Source organism: Protopterus annectens, chromosome 8.part0 (assembly GCF_019279795.1).
Source record: "Protopterus annectens isolate FY-2018-M chromosome 8.part0, PAN1.0, whole genome shotgun sequence".
Lineage (NCBI taxonomy): Eukaryota > Metazoa > Chordata > Ceratodontiformes > Protopteridae > Protopterus > Protopterus annectens.
In genome coordinates, this window is record NC_056741.1 from 744,434,023 (window position 1) to 744,452,989 (window position 18,967).

An 18,967-nucleotide genomic window follows, 5' to 3' on the forward strand; every position below is an offset into this window, starting at 1 on the left:
CTGTAGCTATTAACCCGTGTCTCTGAAGTATGTACATTTAATTTCATTAGAAAAGTGTGAATTGAGGGATGTTTTGAAGAGGTGGACATGCTCGGTTTTCTTACCTTTGTAGGGATTTTGTTCTATCTAGTTGTAGCTAATTTAGAAAATGCCCTTTCACAGCTGGCTGGAGTGAAAGGTAGTCTGACTAAATGGATACAGTCAATGTCCCTAATGGAGCAGTTCTGATTTCTAATACAGAGTTTGTTACATTTTTGTGGACTGCTATCTGTCATGGAGAAGTCTGCATGTAAGAGTGTTGAGAAGAAGAAATGCCCCATCTGAAAGTGGGAGCCGTATTACATAATGATGCTGTCTATTGCTGGCAGAAGTCACAAATCTAAGAACTTTGTTTTCAGTGGATTGAATTAATGAGGCATTTGTGCTGAGCAAAGTACTATTGCTGGGAAGCCATACTCTTATCTGGGAAGGAGACTGTTGATAATTAAAGCACACCTGGTTTCAGCTGTATGCAAGTTAAGAATACTACACGACAGTTTTAGTTTTGCTACTACGTATTAACTTGACGCTCAGCATGATTGTAAAATGACAGGTTTTGATTACATTCATCCATATATTGTAATGGTAATCTTCAGACCAAAAATATTAAGCTTTCTGCCCTATTAGTTTAGTTATCCTCCTTTCTTACACTGTAAACTGGAGCCATTAGGACATATCTCCAATCTTGTACCTTAGACGTTTTAATTAATTTATTTAAAACTGATGCTAAGAGTTCTACCTTAAAAGTTTACGAAGAATTTAAAAATACTACAAAGCTTTTGATTTAGCCCTTAAATTTGTCAAAGACCAGTTTAGTCTTTGGATAGCCTCCATACAGAAAACATTCAAGCAGGTACACACTACCTAAGTATTTTCATAAGCAGGTTACTTAGGCAACGCCATCTGGAAAAGTTTGATTTTTGGAAAACTGACCAAAAATTCAGCCACACAAGACAAAAATATGTAGGTCACCGTGGGAGGGGGTGGGGTCCTTTCCTGGTTAACAGCAACCCTGGGTTGAAAAATAATAAGTAGCAGAGGTACACACATCTACTATTGAGGAGTTCAGGCCCCAGACCATACCTCTCAAGTGTCCAGATTTTCGTAGAATGTCCAGATTTTTGCCTCATGTTTCTGATCTTTTCCTCATAAAATTTATGTTTTTTCTGGCAAATCAGTGAGGACTGAAGTCGCTAAATAATGACATACATTTGTGTTTCAGACTTAGTATCCCTCAGAAAATTCATGCTAACACAAATCCTTTTACTTCTTTCTAAGTTTATAACAGCAATTTTTAAAATCTGTCCCTATTTGTGGGCCTCTGTTCCCCCCAATTCTTTAGGCTTTCTCCAGATTTCTTGTGCTAACAGGTTGAGAGGTATGCCCCAGGCTAGTGTTATATTTGGAACATCCGTCACCTCTTTTTGTTAGAGGTATATACGCTGACACTTAGTGAGGTGACAATGCAGAACAGGAAGGTATTTGTTTTTAATCGTATGCTGACAATGTCTAGCTTTACCTCTCCATTACTCAGGAGTTTGGAACAGATTTGTAATTTTGGCAGACTTGTTTCTGAGCAATCAGTCTAGATTAGATGTTCTTTAATCAGTGTACATCTGAAAGAACATAGAATGGCACCATCCCTGAGATTCACATATAATATATAACTGCCAGCAAACATTCCTGCTGGGAGAATCTCCTTTTTGTGTGCCAGTACCAAAAATGCACATCCTAGATTCCACCAGGTCTGGTCAGCATAGCCTATTATTCAAAAATCAACTTATTTTTCCGGTGACATAAATAAGGATGGTGTTCTGCATCAAGGCTGTATAACAAAGGCCGTCAGTTACACAAGTTGTTTATAGAAATCCTTTCAACCTATCCTCATACAGTCATATCCCCATCATCAGTGTACCAAATAAATCCCCCCGTCTCTTATCTTTGCCTTGCAATCATATCCCTGGCAGCAGTTCAGAAGAATTAAACCACCCACCTCCCAGAACTAACTATGTTCCCCAAATACCCCAAAGCACTTTGTATAGTACTTTCAGTGCCATGACAAAACTTTTTTTTTGCTAACTGTAGCAGTTGCATAAACAGCAGTTCATAAATGTAACTGCCTGTGAAGCTAACTTGCATGTTACCAAGTTTGTAAGCTGTATATACATGACATAATGTCTACATTTGTGTACAAAGGCCTGGTGAGCATATGACATCCAGAAAGGTAAGCAGAATGTATGGGGCTGTAGGGCAAGAAGCAAAAACTCCCAGAGGTACATCAAGCTTCCTACACAATTTCAAAATGTAGTAATGAAGGGGAGTAGTGTGTCTTGTTTAGAAAGAGGCTGAGATGCAGTGGAGACCACATCAGAAAGCTGAATGTCATAATACTATTACATGCAGCTGGCTCCAGTGGCTGCATGCCTACAGACATTGGAAACAGCCCTGTGTAGCACAGCAGAGAGCTCAGTAAAATTCAGGTATGCTACATTGACTAGGAACGTACAACTTCCTTAGGCCACCATGTACTTTGCAAAACACAATATGGCTATTTGCCGTGCTTTTGCAAAGTACAGACAGCTGTAATTATGTATTACTGTTTGTGTGCCATCCAGTCGTGCAATTTGTAACATGTTTATCAGTGCCACAGTAAGCCATTAACTTTTAGTGTAGAAACATACCTCTCAACGTTTTTGTTCAAGAATTCTGGACAGTGCCAAAAATAAGGAGGTGAGACAGGCCCAAAATCAGAGACAGTTTTTAAATATAAATCTAATTCACTTAAGAAGTTAGTAGAACAACAGGGTTTGCATCAACATGCATTTTCTGTACAATAACAAGAATGAAACCCTGTCTGGCATTACTGACTGACTATAATCCTCACTGGTTTACCAAAAAATCAAAACCTTTATGAGGGACAGGACAAAAATATGAGGCAAAATAAGGGATGTTCTGAAAAATCAGGGACATTTGAACAGTATGTGTAGAATGTAGCTGAAAGAAATGCTTGTTGATGTCAAGAAGAAATGACTTGAACATCCCAGGTCTATAGTACGTCATTACTGTAGGATGGCAGCATCTAATAGACTAAGCCTGTGTGCTTCCCTGGGGAGACTGGGCTCAGCAAAGTAGGCTTATACTGAAGTTAATTGTTCAGTGAGGTCTCAAGCATAGTTTGCAATGAGAAGCTGTAGCTCGCCATATGATGGCCATATGGTTGTGCATCTTGTCCCCTCATTTGTTCAAGGTATATATGCTGCCACTTAGGTCACAGAAGGGACAGCTGTTTGTTATTAATCCAGTGCTGATAACATTTATCTTTACCTCTCCATTACTCAGGTGATTGTGCTAGATTTTACTACTTTTGAAGACTGCTTTGACTCCATCTTTCAGTGGATGGAGCGCTCATAGCCAACACATCCATCTAAGATTCAGGGAATGCTAGCACATTCTGCCATACTCAGTCCCTTTCTACCATATTAATTATGTGAGGAATTAAATGTTATTTTTGTCTTGTGTCTGTAATCTGGGACTATTATGTCATAACAGGCTGATGCTGAAAGATTAGGATTTACCCTTCACTAAGACTTTACATTTTCTATCTTAAGAACATAGCCTGGATCAAGCACTTCATTCCCTTTTTCAGACTTGGTGACAGTGTGTTTTACATTAATATCATTCCGCTTAAACTACTGCAATGTCCTCTACCTTGGGTTTATGGACAGATACCTAACAACTGTAGTAGATGCAGAAATCGGCCACTAAGCTACTATCCAGGGCATCTCAAACCTGTCACATGATACCTGTCGTCTACTTTGGGTTTATGGACAGATACCTAACAACTGTAGTGGATGCAGAAATTGGCCACTAAGCTACTATCTAGGGCATCTCAAACCTGTCACATGATACCTGTTCTGCATGATCTGGACCGGTCTGCCAGTCACTGTTAGGTGTGTCTTTGAGATTCACCTATCATGCCCTTCTCAAGCTATAGTAAGGAGCTGTTGCTGTCCTGTTTCTTGGCAAAGCCTCTTGAGTTCAGCAGGTAAATGGCTGATGGTTCCAAGAACCTACTCTTGAGACATCTGATAAGCTATATTCAGTAACATAGGAAGGGTGGGATGAAGGGGCAGATGCCTTGGGCGCAAAGTGCTAGAGGGCATGGTCAAGAGACGCAGAAGTGCACTTCCTTCATTGTGTGTGTGTGTGTGTGTGTGTGTGTGTGTGTGTGTGTGTGTGTGTGTGTGTGTGTGTGTGTGTGTGTGTGTGTGTGTGTGTGTGTGTGTGTGTGTGTGTGTGTGTGTGTGTGTGTGTGTGTGTGTGTTCTTCACTTGAAGACTGTGAGAGTGTGAATTTCAGGTAAGAAGCTTTTACACAGTAAGCCAAGCGACACTGCTTTTTTTCTTCCTGAGGGAGGGGTGTGTGGATCGGCTATAGGAATTAAGAAGCCATTTGGTACAAATGTATCAATCAGCTTGCTACAAAGTAAGCCAGAGTTTTTTTTTTTTTTTTGCTCTTCACTTAAGAGCTGGGGGGGGGGGCACTACATAATTGTTCTACCTGAAAACAGATGGATCTAATGACTTTCACTCTGCTCCCTGATCAATCACTCATAATCTGGCAGATAAAAAAGGGCTAATGATCACTGCCCTAAATCCTGGTCAGCAGAGAAGAATTTTTTTATTTTTTATTCTTATCCCACAAGCTGATTTTAAAATAGGTTTTCATTTAACACCAGAACAGTGCAAGTATTCACAATGAATGGCATAAATAAAATTTTGCAATTTTAATAAGAGGTATTGGCATCAGAGAATTGGAAACAGGAATATCTGTAAACAGAAGAATGACAGAAAGTACAATACTTACAATTGTGTTGGTGCAAATGGAATTAGTCACACAGCCACCATTGTTGCCATCGGTACATTCATCAATATCCGTACAGACCTGCAACAAGAGAGAAAATATATTTGATAACAGACCCTAAACAACTGGCTCACAAACCAGACACACACTATCAAAGTGGGTGACTCCACATCAACCAGCAGACCTGTTACCAGTGGAGTGCCACAGGGGTCAGTGCTGGGCCCCCTACTGTTTGGTATATACTTCTCAGAAGTTCAGATCAAAACAAAGGGGTTGTGGCTAACCAAGTCTGTAGATGACTGCAAAGGAGGTGCTATCACTGAATCCCCAAATGATGTTAGTATACTCCAGCACGGTCTCACACAGACCAGTGGCTGGTGTATTAGTCATGGTCTCAAATTGAATGCAAAGAAATGTATCATCATTCCCTTCAGCGCAAACAATGTCCCCTCACACTATCAAATCAACAAAAATACCCTAAGTACCCATGAAGTGGTAAGGGACCTGGGATCACAAGTTGACTGTGACCTTAACTTTGACCACCATGTGTCTGCTGAAGTAAGAAAAGCTTTCTATATAGTCCACTTGAATAGTAAAAGAATCACCTCAAGAACAAAAGAATTATAACCCCCTATACTCGGCACTTATCCAACCCATAATTGAGTATAACTCCCCATTTGGCATGTACTGTACTAAGCACCTGCAGCAATTAGAGAAACCTCGGAGGTTTCTAAAAAGAAGATCAAGGGGCTCCAGCATGTACTTTAAGCAGACCGACTAAATTCCCTGTCGCTATACTCTGTATCATATAGACTTCTTAGGGGACACATGCCTGGCCTACAAAGCAACCCAAGACCCAAACCTAATGAACTTGCTGCATATCCACAAATCAAATGGGACTAGGGCTGCCCATTTCAGGGACCTAAATATGGCCTGCAACTTAAATAGGACATGCTGGAGGGACAGATTTATCTCTCAGCAACTGCCACGTCTTTGAAACAGGCTACCAATTCATGTGAAACAAAGCAACTCTATGACACTGTTCAAGAGGGACCTGCACAAGTGGATGGTGCACCATAATTTCTTACCTGGGATAGAGCCCACAACCCTCCTGGACATGGAGAGTCATAACTAAATACAATCTTGGGTATTGACTAGCATTTTTATGACATTACACTGGGATGAAACGGCTAGGCTTAAAATGACCCCTGGGTCAATAGCCTAGCAATCTCCTATGATCCTACGATTAAATACCTTGCCTCAGAACTGTAGTGCATACACATATACATTCATACATAAAAAATTAACGAACAAGTAAATAAATACATTGATCATATCTGTTTTTTTACGTATGGTCTGGGCACTAACAGAAATTATGTTTCCAAATAACTGACACTTCCATTTCACAAAGGTTATATGTACATTAAAATGTTCCGTGATATTTTTATTTTAGAAAACAAAAGGAGAGAGTTTGTTTTTTTTGTCTTCTTTAACAAGGATTAGTATGGCAACAACAATGATTATTCTTCTTTTATACAATGATAGCATAATAACATTTACATTTGAATACCTATAATTTGGTGTACAAAAGTGGCAGCATTTACAATAAATTTTGTTTTTAAAATGATGTAAATAAGTCACAGCTTTTCACAAATTTAAAATGCCTAATAAGACAGATGTTGCACAAGTCTTAGGTTCAGTTAATGTACAATTCAGATTACCAAAAAAATGCCACAGCCTAGCATAATTCATGCCTTCCTTACCTGCTTACTGGACTTAGCATGCTCGATTCCAATTCCAGACACCATGTTTCCTTTATACCCAGGAGGACATGGCTCACACTGAAATCCTGGAGCCATGTTTATGCATTTTGATCCATAGAAACAAGGGTTTGCATGTGCACACTAGAAAAAAATTGGTACCATCTTGTTAGAAATAAGCTTTCTGGTAGATTTATTTTAGTGTTGTGCAAATAAGAATTACTCAGATAAAGACCACAGAAAATATATTCCTATACCATGACAATAACTTTGACATCACAGACTGTAATTATTAAGACAGTACATATCAAAGAATGTGGGCCACATTATACATGTAGCAACAGACTGTCTGCTTGAAGTGCCAGTGATATAACATTGAGTATTTCAGCCTTCTTAACTGAGAATCTGAAAGGCTACTAACCAGCTCTTTCCTACTAAGGGAAGGAAAGTGAATACCTGCTACTGGAGTACACTTGATATAGGATGGATGCAAACTGTAGGTCATGATCCTGGTGGCATTAGAAGAGTATATGTGAACATTTAGGATGGATGCATGTTCACTCCAAACACATATATGACAGCTCTATCTCTCCTGACTTTCACCTCCACTACCCAGCATTAAAGCACCATACTAGTAATTCTCTCTGCAGAAGAGGGCCTATATCAAAAGGTACAACACTCAGTGTAAGTGGCTGACAGAACTTGCAAGACTAAATGGGTCAGTAGTGGTGCTATGGGTATTGGATGATTAAGTTCAAGCAGGACTTAATAAGGCCAACAAATAAATATCTACATATTTAACTGCTACTCTTTTAAAAATTAATAGCTTGTGGTTGCTTTTGCTATACATAATCTTGTCACTTCTTGTAACAAATGAAGTCACACTAGCTCAGCAGAGCTAGGATCTTCCCCAGCTATCAGGTACCCTAATATCACTCCTTTAACTCATCCAAGGGTTAGTTCAGATGTATTTTGTTAAGTTCTAAATGGATCAATATAGGCCTCATTCCACCTAAAAGTGTAAATGAATTGACTTTTTTCCTCCCCAGATATCCTGAACAGGACAAAATTGGTATTGGAAATCAAATCAATAAATTTCCCTCCCCATTTTCTCCTGCATACCGCAAGACTAACAGAATACCTATCTGTGACGAAGATGAGGTCATCATGGCTGAGCTCTCATTTTCCTCCAATAAATCTCTGCAGCTCAACGGTGTTGCAAAAAAAAAAATTGTTTCAGAATCTTACCACAAAAACAGGGCCCTACCACTGCTCTTTTTGATGTACATGGACACGATTTTCATTCTTTTCCAGAAACTAAGCTGCCACTAATCTCGCTCAGTCTAAAGCCAGGAAAAGTCTGTATTCAATTACAGGACACATGTCTATTTCCTTAATTGTACAACTGAAACTTTAGTTACAATCCTGGTGCATAGAATGGGAAAAAAAGTACAGTTGTGTACACCTACCATAAATGTAGATGTTCGAGTGTCTTCACTGTTGCAGTCATGACTGTAGGGTTCTCCCCTGCCGGCAGGCAGCCCTCGGTCGGCCAGAATCCCAAAGTCTGGGTCCGGTGTTGGCTGTTCAACCATGCTCCCTGATGTCAGAGTGCCAGGAGTATAAAGCTGACAGCCGAAGCCATCTTCTCCAGTTTTTCTTGCCCCAGATGTCAGGAGTCCCAAAATGAAAAAGGTCCCATAACCTTTGCAAATACACCTCAGAAGAATGGTGAGAAAAGGAAATACACAAAAGTAAAAATAAGAGGGGACAGGAGGGAAGGAAACCCAGACTGCAACAGTGAAGACACTCAAACATCTACATTTATGGTAGGTGTACACAACTGTACTATGTTCATCGTGTTTCACTGTTGCAGTCATGACTGTAGGGTAGAATACCAAAGCTGAAAGAAAGGGAGGTGGTCATAAAGAGGAAGGGGCGGCTAAAAGGCCCTGCAAGACTGCAGAGGCAAAGCCTGCCCTAGACTTAGAGTAGAGAGGTAGATTGTAGTGCTTAGAAAAAGTATGCACTGAACTCCAAGTTGCAGCCTCCAAAATGTCCTTGGTAGGAACTCCCCTGAGGAAGGCCGCATAAGTGGCAGCAGCTCTGGTGGAATGAGTCCGTATACTCCCTGGGATTTGCTTTCCATGGTGAGAATAACAAAATCTGATTCCATGAGCAATCCATTTAGAAATGGTCTGTTTTGAAATGGCTTTACCTTGGGAACTTGAAGCATAAGAAACAAACAATTGTTCTGATTTTCTGATGTCCTTGGTTCTGTTCAGGTAAAAACGTAGTTGTCTGTGTACATCCAAGGAATGTAAGATCCTTTCCCCTTTATTTTGAGGAGAGGGGAAAAAGGTTGGCAAGTGGATAGTTTGATTTAAAGCCACTTTGGAAACCACCTTAGGCATGAAGGTAGGAATTGTCCTCAGAGATACCCTGTCTTGATGAAAAATAATATAAGGTTCCACAGCCATAACAGCTTGTAACTCTGAAACTCTCCTGGCAGAGGTTAGGGCTAACAGGATAGCTGTCTTCCAAGATAAAAACTTGATGTCAGAAGAGGCAGCAGGCTCAAAAGGAGGCAAGGTTAGTTTTTCCAAAACATAGTTGAGATCCCAAGCAGGAATGGGAGGAGATCTAGGAGGTCTAAGTTCTTAGCTCCTCTGAGAAACTGTCTCATGAGCTGGTGGGAAAAGATGGGAGGATCCGTATTATAATGAGCCGAAATAGCAGAGGCATGTATCTTAATGGAAGAAAAAGAGGGACCCTTATATAAGAGATCTGTCAAGTAAAGTAAAATTAAAGTAATGTTAGGAAGAAGAGGATCAGAATCCTGAGCCTGCATCCAGGAACAAAATCTTTTCCATTTTTCTGCATAAGATTTTCTAGTGCTAGGACGTCTGGCTTCTAAAATGACATCCATAACCTGCTTGGGCAGAAAAGAAGAAATCAAAGGCCCTGGATTAACCAGGCCGCCAGGCTGAGAGTTCTGACATGAGAGTGTAGAACCTGACCCTGATGCTGGGCCAGAAGGTTCGGAGACGGAGGTAAAACCCAAGGGGGCTCCAGACATAGGTTTTTTAGAGTTGGATACCAAAACTGCCGAGGCCAATTTGGAGCCAGCAAGATTATCATCTTGGGCTTGTCCTGTTTTATCTTCAATAAAACCCATGGAAGAAGAGGGAGTGGCGGAAAGGCATATCCAGAGAGGTTCCTCCAACTGAATGACAGGGCATCCACTTTCCAAGCTTCTCTGTGGAAGGTCCTGGTGCAAAAATTCTGTAGTTGATGATTGAGATGGGATGCAAAGAGGTCTATGTGAAGACATCCCCAGACTGCTGTTATCATCCTGAATATTTTGGTGTCCAGCATCCACTCGTGTGAATCTGAAAGGTTTCTGCTCAGACTGTCTTTCAGGAGGTTTTGTTTCCCTGGTAGAAACTGAGCTTGAAGATCCAGATTGTAAGCTAGAGCTGTGTTCCATAGATCCATGGCTAGTCTGCATAAGGTGTAGGAATGAGATCCCCCTTGCTTGTTTATGTACCACATAACTTTGGTGTTGTCTGTCCGTATTAGTAGTTGTCCTGGTTGTAAAAGATTCCTGAAGGCCAATAAAGCTTTCTGAATGGCTAACATTTCCTTTAAGTTGATATGCAGGTGCTTCTGATCCTTTGTCCAAAGGTCCTGCAGACAATTTCCCTGAAAATGGGATCCCTAAGCATAATCCGAGGCGTCCGTGGTTAGAATCTGAGTGGCAGGAGGCAGACGAAAAGGTTTCCCTTTGTTTAGGCCACATGCCCTGGACCACCAAAGAAATTCCTTTTGAAGGCAAGGAAGGACGGAGATCAGTATGTCTAAACTGTGGCAATGCTGAGACCATACACTTTTTAGGTACCACTGTATTTTCCTCATGTGTAGTCTTGCATATGGTACGAGAAGGATGCAAGAGGCCATGTAACCCAAAGCCTGCAGGAATTTCCTTGCAGATAGTTGAGTTAGAGTTGCCAAGGTTTTGAAAGTTAAAGCCAGCTGTAATTGTTTTTCGGATGTCAGAAATGCCATCTGGGTTGTAGTGTTTAGAAGTGCACCCAGAAAAGTTATCTGTTGTGATGGTGTCAAATTTGACTTTTTTATGTTTACAGAGAATCCAAGGAACTTGAGGAGGTTCTGTACAAATTCTAGATGCTGGAGTAAGACATCTTTGCTGTCTGCCTGAATTAGAAAATTGTCCAGATAAGGGTAAATTTGAATTCCCTTGAGTCTGCAGTAAGCTACTACTGGAGCCAGGCATTTGGTGAAGACCCTGGGTGCAGTAGACAATCCAAAGGGCAGCGCAGAGAATTGAAAGTGCCTCGATCCGGCCTTGAACCTGAGGTATTTTCTGCGATCCTGCCTGATGGGAATGTGTAAATATGCCTCCTTTAAGTCCAAAGTTACCATCCATGCATCTTTGGACAGCATTGGAAGTAGCTGCTGAAGAGTAAGCATCTTGAATTTTGGAATCTCTAGAAAGGTGTTCAAGACCGACAGATCCAGAATGGGTCTCCATGAGTTTTGCTTCCTTGGGACTAGAAAGAGCCTTGAGTAAAAACCTTCTCCCATCGCTGAAAGAGGAACCAGTTCTATGGCGGCATTCATAGCCAAAAGAGCTTCCACCTGGTTTAAGGCCTCCGTCCATTGATGTTTTGGAAGGTCTGGCCATCCGCTTGGCCTTGGCAAGGTATGAAAATGGAATTTGTAACCTCTTAAAATCACATCCAAAACCCATTTGTCTTGGGTTATTTGAGTCCAATATTGATAAAAAAGAGAGAGTTTTCCTCCGAGATGGGCTTCCAGGCAAGATGTTCCTGTAGCCCAACAGAGGGAGTCATTGAGTTTGTTTCCTTTGAGATTGTGACCTGTCCTCTCCTCCCCTAGGGGTGGAAGCAGTCCACTGTCTTGGTCTATAAGCAGCTTGTGTTTGAGGCCTCCCTCTGGAGCGTCTATATCTACCCCTCTGAGGCCTGTCTGAAGAGGGAAAGGACCAATTTTTTGAAGGCCAATTCCTGCTAAATCTAGGTGGCTGTACTTGCAAGAAATCTTTAACTGTTTGCATGGATTTCGCCTTATCCTTCATCTTTTTAATCACCTCTTCAGCTTTAGATCCAAACAAAACATTATGCTGAACAGGAGCATCCAATAATTTAGCCTTTACTTGTTCAGGTAAATTTTGTTCCTTTAGCCATGCATGTCTTCTAATGACTGTGCCAGAGGCCGCAGCCCTACAAGAAGCCTCCAAGGCATCAAATCCACAGTGTAAACCATGCTTCCCAACCTGTTCAGTGGCATGCAATAAGTCATGTAATTCCTTATCATCTGCACAGGCAGAAATGGAAGTAAACTTTTGTTTTAAGACAGACAAGAGAAATTGCTGGTATTTAAGCATATGAAACTGACAGTTTAAAGCCCTAATGGACAAAGTAGCAGAAGTGTACACCTTTTTGCCCCATCTTTCTAAGGATCGAGAATCCTTTTCAGTAGGAATGGGATTTTTGGCAGAAGCGGCCTTAACTCCCTTAGGACCCTGAGAAATGGTTTCAGGGTCAGCAGAAGGGTTCTTGAATAAAAACTGATGGGAATCAGGAACCCTGTAATATCTATCAGGCTTAACAGGAGCAGGAGGAAAAGAGTCAGGGGTTAAGTTGGCCTCCAAAAAGGCATCATCCACAATATCCAAAACAGGAGGAATAGCCAGGGGTCTATGTTGGGGAAGAAGAAGAAAATCCCTCAGTCCTTTCTTGGATTCCGAATACTCCTGTCCCTCCCAGTGGAAATGTTCCCTCATTTCATGCAAAGTTCCCCCAAAAGAGAAATCCTCAGAGGGAGAAGCTGAAGGAATGGATTCTTCAGCATCAGAATCCTCATAAGGAGGGAAAGAATATTCCTGATCAGAAGAAGAAACTGAGGAAACAGAAGCCTGATCAGAGGAATCATAATAAACATCCTGCCTTGGCCTTTTGTCTGGAGGGGGATGAGAACCCCTAATCATAGTAAGTAAATCCTCCTCCATCTTGAGTAACTGTTTCTGTGACTTGGGAGCCGGTTCAGAAGAGGCCTGTGTTGAAGTCTTTGATTTATATGGAGTCTTTGCCTTTGTCTTTGGCTTTGCCTTTACTAGAAGCTAAGTAGGCCTGAAAACCCCTGCGGAAGCCGGTACCTGCACAGCGGCTCCGGATCCATCCGAAGGAGCATTGTCCGAAGGTCCTGCAACAGAGACATTTAAAGGCCTGGTTGGCTCCTCATGAGAGTCCGTTTCGGCCATCGGTTCTGAAATGACCGATGACAGGGGCTGCAAAAGCACCTCACTGACGACGGCCGAACCTGAAGCTGGCTCCGCATGTGCGCTATCATCAGATTTGGACCTCGGAGGCCTGTCTTTATCCTTGCGACGTTTGTGAACTCCAGTAGCCGGAACCATATCCGACGACATTTTGTAGTTACAGCGCCTACCGAAGTAATGAAAAGCAAAATCGTACCTTCGCTTAATTGTATGTTGATTGAATCTAGCACAAAACCGACAACTAGCTACATCGTGGGCAGGGCCTAAGCAAGGAATACCGTAAGAATGAAAATCCTTATGAGGTATTTGCTTCCCACATGAAATACAATTATTAACTTTTTCTGACATCGGAGTGGAGCAAGAAAAAAGTTTCCCCAACGGGGTACTTAGCTTTGAGTGGAGAAGAAAGTCTTCGGACCGAAGTATATAGAAAAATTCGTCAGGAGTCAACCAACCGGCACTTGCGAACTGCTATCACCACACGGCAAGAAAGACTGGAGAAGATGGCGTCGGCTGTCAACTTTATACTCCTGGCGCTCTGTCGTCAGGGAGCATGGTTGAACAGCCGACGCCAGACCCAGACTTTGGGAATCTGGCCGACCGAGGGCTGCCTGCCGGCAGGGGAGAACCCTACAGTCATGACTGCAACAGTGAAACACGATGAACATTTAGGGAATAACTTGATAAAGGGTTTATTATCGGTTCCACTTGAAAAAATCAAAATTCTAAACCATCGAAATTCATATGGTCAAGACCATATCATCGAGTGTTTAGAACATTGATGTTGTCAAGGGGAAGAAAAAGGTAAGTAAAAAAGAGAAAAAGCTAGTGTTTCTGTAGGGCAGCAAGGTTCCCTGCACACTGTGTCTGTGAATGTACCACCTCTGTGATGGCACTGCAGACAGGGTATGGGAAATCTCCCGTTTAGCGCTTCTGCATATAGCGCTAAAATGGAGATTTCCCTTTACCCCACAGTAGTGCGATCTCGGAGTTGGTATATTAAAGTTGGGGGGGTGAAGGGGGGTGAAGCTCCCTTGCATAAAATAGTGTTTAGAGTTTTTTTCTTTTTTTTAACGTTCCCTTTGAATCTTCGATGGTTTGAAACTTGATGTTCTGGTCTCAATGATCAGAATTTCGATGTTTCAAGCTTTCGATGATTTAAAGTGGAACCTTATTATCATATGCAATTTTAGTGGCCATACACATCTTGTTGCATAAACTATGGCCTTCCAGATATACACATAAGATGATTCATGGATCATATAACTCAGACTCCCATATAACTTTACCATGTACTCAGGCACTTGAAAGGGGGTTCATCTACTGCTGTCTTAACTCTTTAACCTTGCTGTTGTGCTTTTATTAAACTACATAAAATGCAAGAAACAAGTTCAAATAGATGTCTCAGTTAAAGCACTGACATATACAGGTGACTTACTTCTTATTCTACAAAAACTGGTCCTCTCGCTCCAAACTTTACAGCAGACACATAGTGCCCTACCAAGGAGTTTTTCACCAAAGATAGTTTGGTTAAACTAAAATTGCCAAAGCTGCCCTTCAGCCGAAGTGTCAACAACAAAGTGCATTCTGAGAGAGAAGAGCACCAGTGCTCATTATCCAGTGAGTGACTACCTGCAGTACGTGTGTGTGTGTGTGTGTGTGTGTGTGTGTGTGTGTGTGTGTGTGTGTGTCTGAACAACAAACATTTAGTACCCTTTTATAGAATTTGTTTTTCCTTTATAGTGATTATATCTGGTATACAAGTATGGGTTTCGTCCTCAAAGCAGGATGCATTAGCATGTCAGACTTAGTGTTGCTGTTAATTTCATTTCATAAACATTTTTAATGTACTTTGCCAATATTTTAAAAGTTTTATCCCTATTCTTGAAGCAGTACAACTGCAGTCTGTGAAACAAACAACTGGCAGCATTGCAGTGCTTGCACTCAAACTAAATTCCAGCACTACCAAGTGCATAACATGCAGTAAAAGTAAGTATATTCCCTACATTCTTATAACTATTAGCAAGGAAATTAAGTTCTGTATTAGCTGTTAACTACAGGCAAAACACAGTACTAGCATCAGCTTAGTGTGTGTGATGGAAAACCTCTGACAGTACATTGTAGTCTATATGTGAAAAAAAACCTATTATGTTGCTGAAAATACTAAAGTAGAACATGTTCTTTGACATTGAATTGTACAGGTTATAGGTCACATTAAAGTTGGGAAAAGTTTTGAAATGATTTATTGTGGTCTCATTTTTTATATCACAAAACTTGGCATTTTAACAGGGGTGTGTACACTTTTTAACACTTTTTATATCCACTGTATCTATATATAATATATATATATATCTATATATATATATATACACATATACACACACACACACACATATATATATATACATATATATATATATATATATATATATATATATATATATATATATATATATATATATATATATATACATATATACATATATATATATATATATATATATATATATATATATATATATAATATATATATATATCTATATATATATATAAGTCTACTTCAGTAGACTGAACGTTCACTTACCAGACTTTCATATTGCAGAGACAAAAAGGCCGACAACCCCATAACACCGACATCCTGGAACACCGACTTTCCACTCCAGGTAAATAATCGCTTGGCCACCATGTTGAACTTTGCCCCTTACCCCCATAGTAGTGCGATCTTGCAGTTAGTATATTTAGTTGGGGTGGGGCCCCCTACATGGGTGGGTTTAGTTTGCTTTAGTTTTACTGTTTTTATCAGGTTGGCCAAGCGGTTACTTACCTGGAATGGAAAGTCGGTGTTCCGGGACATCATTGTTATGGGGCTGTTGGCCTTTTCGTCTCGGCAATATGAAAGTCAGGTAAGTTAATATTCGGTCTGATATAGATATAGATATATACAGAATCAAGTAAAGGATGTATCAGTGCTACAGATGTAAACAGTTTAGAATACTACAAATTATTTTAACATTTCTAGTATAATTCCTCTTTAGGCACAGATTCCTCTAAAAGCATGCACATTTAAGTAAGCACACCCCATCAGTCCCACCCCCAACTTAATCTAAGGCAAAATGAAGAGCTACCTCATCGATATCAGTACAGTGAGTCCCATTGCCGAGGAATCCAGGTGGGCAAGAGCCACAGCGATAACCAGGAAAGTCATATGTCTCTACGCACTCCACACCCTTAAAACAAGGATTTGGATTACACCTAGAACGCTGTTCGTGGAAACCTAAAACATAAGTACAAAACATTATTGTGTTCTTTCATCTGTTAGAGCTGTAAGAAACTCTACATAAATACAGTCCAATGAAGTCAGTGGTAAAACTAAGACCTGTATAAAAATAAAAGGAAAAAAAAACAAGATAAATGGAATATTTGGATGGTCTGCTGTTAGGCACAAATAATATCTTTCACTTTAGGATTAGGGAATGCATTCATAAGCCATTCACCACAAAACATATTTCAAATCCTACAGTACAGCTGTAACACTCTCATTGCCATATGTTACAATGCATTCTATCCTAACACGTACTAGAGGGTATCCATTTTGAAATTAATGTATTTTACTTTTTCCAGTCTACTTCAGCATTATTCCCCCAGTGGCTTAGAATTGCAGTGCCCTGAAAACTGATTTCCATTTAGTATCTCATGAGACAGGTGGTAGCAGTAAGAAAGCCTTTGATTTTTGTAATTTTCAAGGAAGAACTCTTAAGATTATTTTATTTGTTCAGCATGTAACAATGGTTGAAACGTTCTTGCTTTTGTAATGGAAGATTTAGTAATGTACAATCTGCACTTATGACTGACTGGCTGAGTAAGGCAGGGGAGGAGATAAGTAAGAAAATCAAACACCATTGCTTTCTAAACCAATAAGAGATGCATAAAGCTCCCAATAACTTTTTTCAACTAACAAACATATTAACAAAACAAACACATGTGACACCTGATTCAAGAACTATTCAAAGAAAGCTTAGCTTCCATGCAAAGCAGTTCTAAGCCAGAGCGGACAGGATGCTAAAACAAAAGAATGGGCGATGTAGCATCTTTCTGTGCTGCGTTGTGGAAAGAAGCAATTGTTTATTTGTTTGTGGCTTTCGGCTTTTCCCGGTTAGGGGTCGCCACAGCGGAACTCTGGTCCGCTAATGACTGGCAGTTGACTTTTACATACTGGCTTGCCAGGCCTGACGCACAACCTTCAACGAAGGTATGCCCATTCACGCATGTCTCCACGCAGAAGATGCTCTAGTTCAGAATCGAACCGGACAGCGTCTTACTGTGAGGCGACAACGCTGCCACAGCACCAAAAACAGTGTCATGTCAGAACTGTCGCTTTCATAACAACATTTTGGAATAAAATACAGTATAAAACAATAATAACTCTGAACAGTTATGCAACAGCAACAGAACTGCATAGATCACCATGATTCGGCCAAAAATATCTGTCATTTAAGTGAATTCGCAAATCATGGTACCTGGGTCAGATGTCTGATCTGCAGGGTTTGCATAACATTTGCAACATTATCAGACATTGCAGACTTCCTCTGCAGTGATTTAGAATAAACATGTAACAATTTAAAGATCCTCAAGAAAATATTCATCTTAGCAATATATATATATATTTTTTAAATAAAATGTGTACATTGCTACATACTGGTAAACTCTGATATGGCTGCTGCCAGCTGCTACTAGGATCCACACAACTATTTAAGTACTGTAGACGAAAACAATATGGTTACACAGAAGACAGGCAGCAACTGTAACATGATGGTCTAAGATCACCCTGTAGCCTGCAGTCTGGGCTCTGGCCCACATGCTGACAGTGATAGGTATATTCATCAGTAAGAAAGAACAATATCATCCTTCTCCCAGTGTTTAACACTTCTATCATGATCACTCACCCCAAACTTCCAAACCATTGTAGCAAACTTTACCTCTTTCAAGTACCTGGCTTTGTACCATCCATATCTCTCAACCTCTTAGTGCCAGAAATGTGGACAAAGACCCAAAAATAGGGACAGATTTTAAATATTACTATTATAAACTTACAAAGCTGCTAGAATAATTGGATTTGTGTTAGTATGTATTTTCTGAAGGAAATGAAGTCCGCACCTCAAACGTATGTGATTATTAAGTGACTTCAACCCACAGCGATTTGTCATAAAACCACAAATTGTATGAGGGACAGACCAGAAATATGAGGCAAAAATCTGAGAATTCTGTGAAAATCTGGACAGCTGAAAGATATTCTTCAATACGCCTGTATTGGGCTGCAGAGAGTTGCGTTCCTTAGTTATGTTCCTTTGCAGTGAAGAAATTCCCAGCTCACCCCCCCATACTCCATACTCAGTTTAGCCTTGCACAGTTTCCACATAATCTGACTGCTACATTACCTGCCTTTATAAAGGACGCCCAGCAAAATTTTACTCAGTTTCATTCTGAGAATTCCAGCTAATGTAGAACTATTTTGCAGAACTTTCAGAACATTACAAAACACACATTTTACCACATGGTAAATGGTGGGTATTGTAAAAGATTACCAAAGTGTTTTTGTAGGGACATTCCCTCTTCATTCTTCCAATATGTGGGAGCGCTGCCCCTACAGGCCCTGTCTACAAATAGGCTGCCCTTTAGACTGCATAAAGACAGATAAAAGACTGAATATCTTCCCAGAAATGTTGTCGTACAAGGTAAGGGGGATAGGTATAGTAAGACAACTCTGACCCCCATCTTGGGGGGCTCTTTTCCTATACCCCTGGAATATAAATGTGCTGTCCCCAAGATTGTACAATCTCAGATAAAAATTGGAGCTCTCCCAATAAATTACATTGGTTATGCCTCAGAAGGTAAAGGGAAAAGGTATAGTAAAATAGTTCTGCAACCCCATAGTATAAGCTCTGCTTGTCTGCCACATTACCTGTCCTTATAAAGAAAGCCT

At 40.5% G+C, this 18,967-nt stretch overlaps 1 protein-coding gene across 2 annotated transcripts in view; it reads right to left on the reverse strand.

Annotated features, from left to right (window-relative positions):
- Positions 1-18,967, reverse strand: part of THBS3 (thrombospondin 3) — a 948,644-nt gene that overhangs the window by 581,498 nt on the left and 348,179 nt on the right. For both annotated transcript variants that reach the window (XM_044080201.1, XM_044080202.1), the window contains exons 8-10: positions 16,113-16,261; positions 6,666-6,806; positions 4,906-4,983 (exon numbers count right to left, since the gene is read on the reverse strand). In XM_044080201.1, coding sequence (XP_043936136.1) covers positions 4,906-4,983; positions 6,666-6,806; positions 16,113-16,261 — 368 coding nt within the window. The remainder of the gene's footprint in view (positions 1-4,905; positions 4,984-6,665; positions 6,807-16,112; positions 16,262-18,967) is intronic.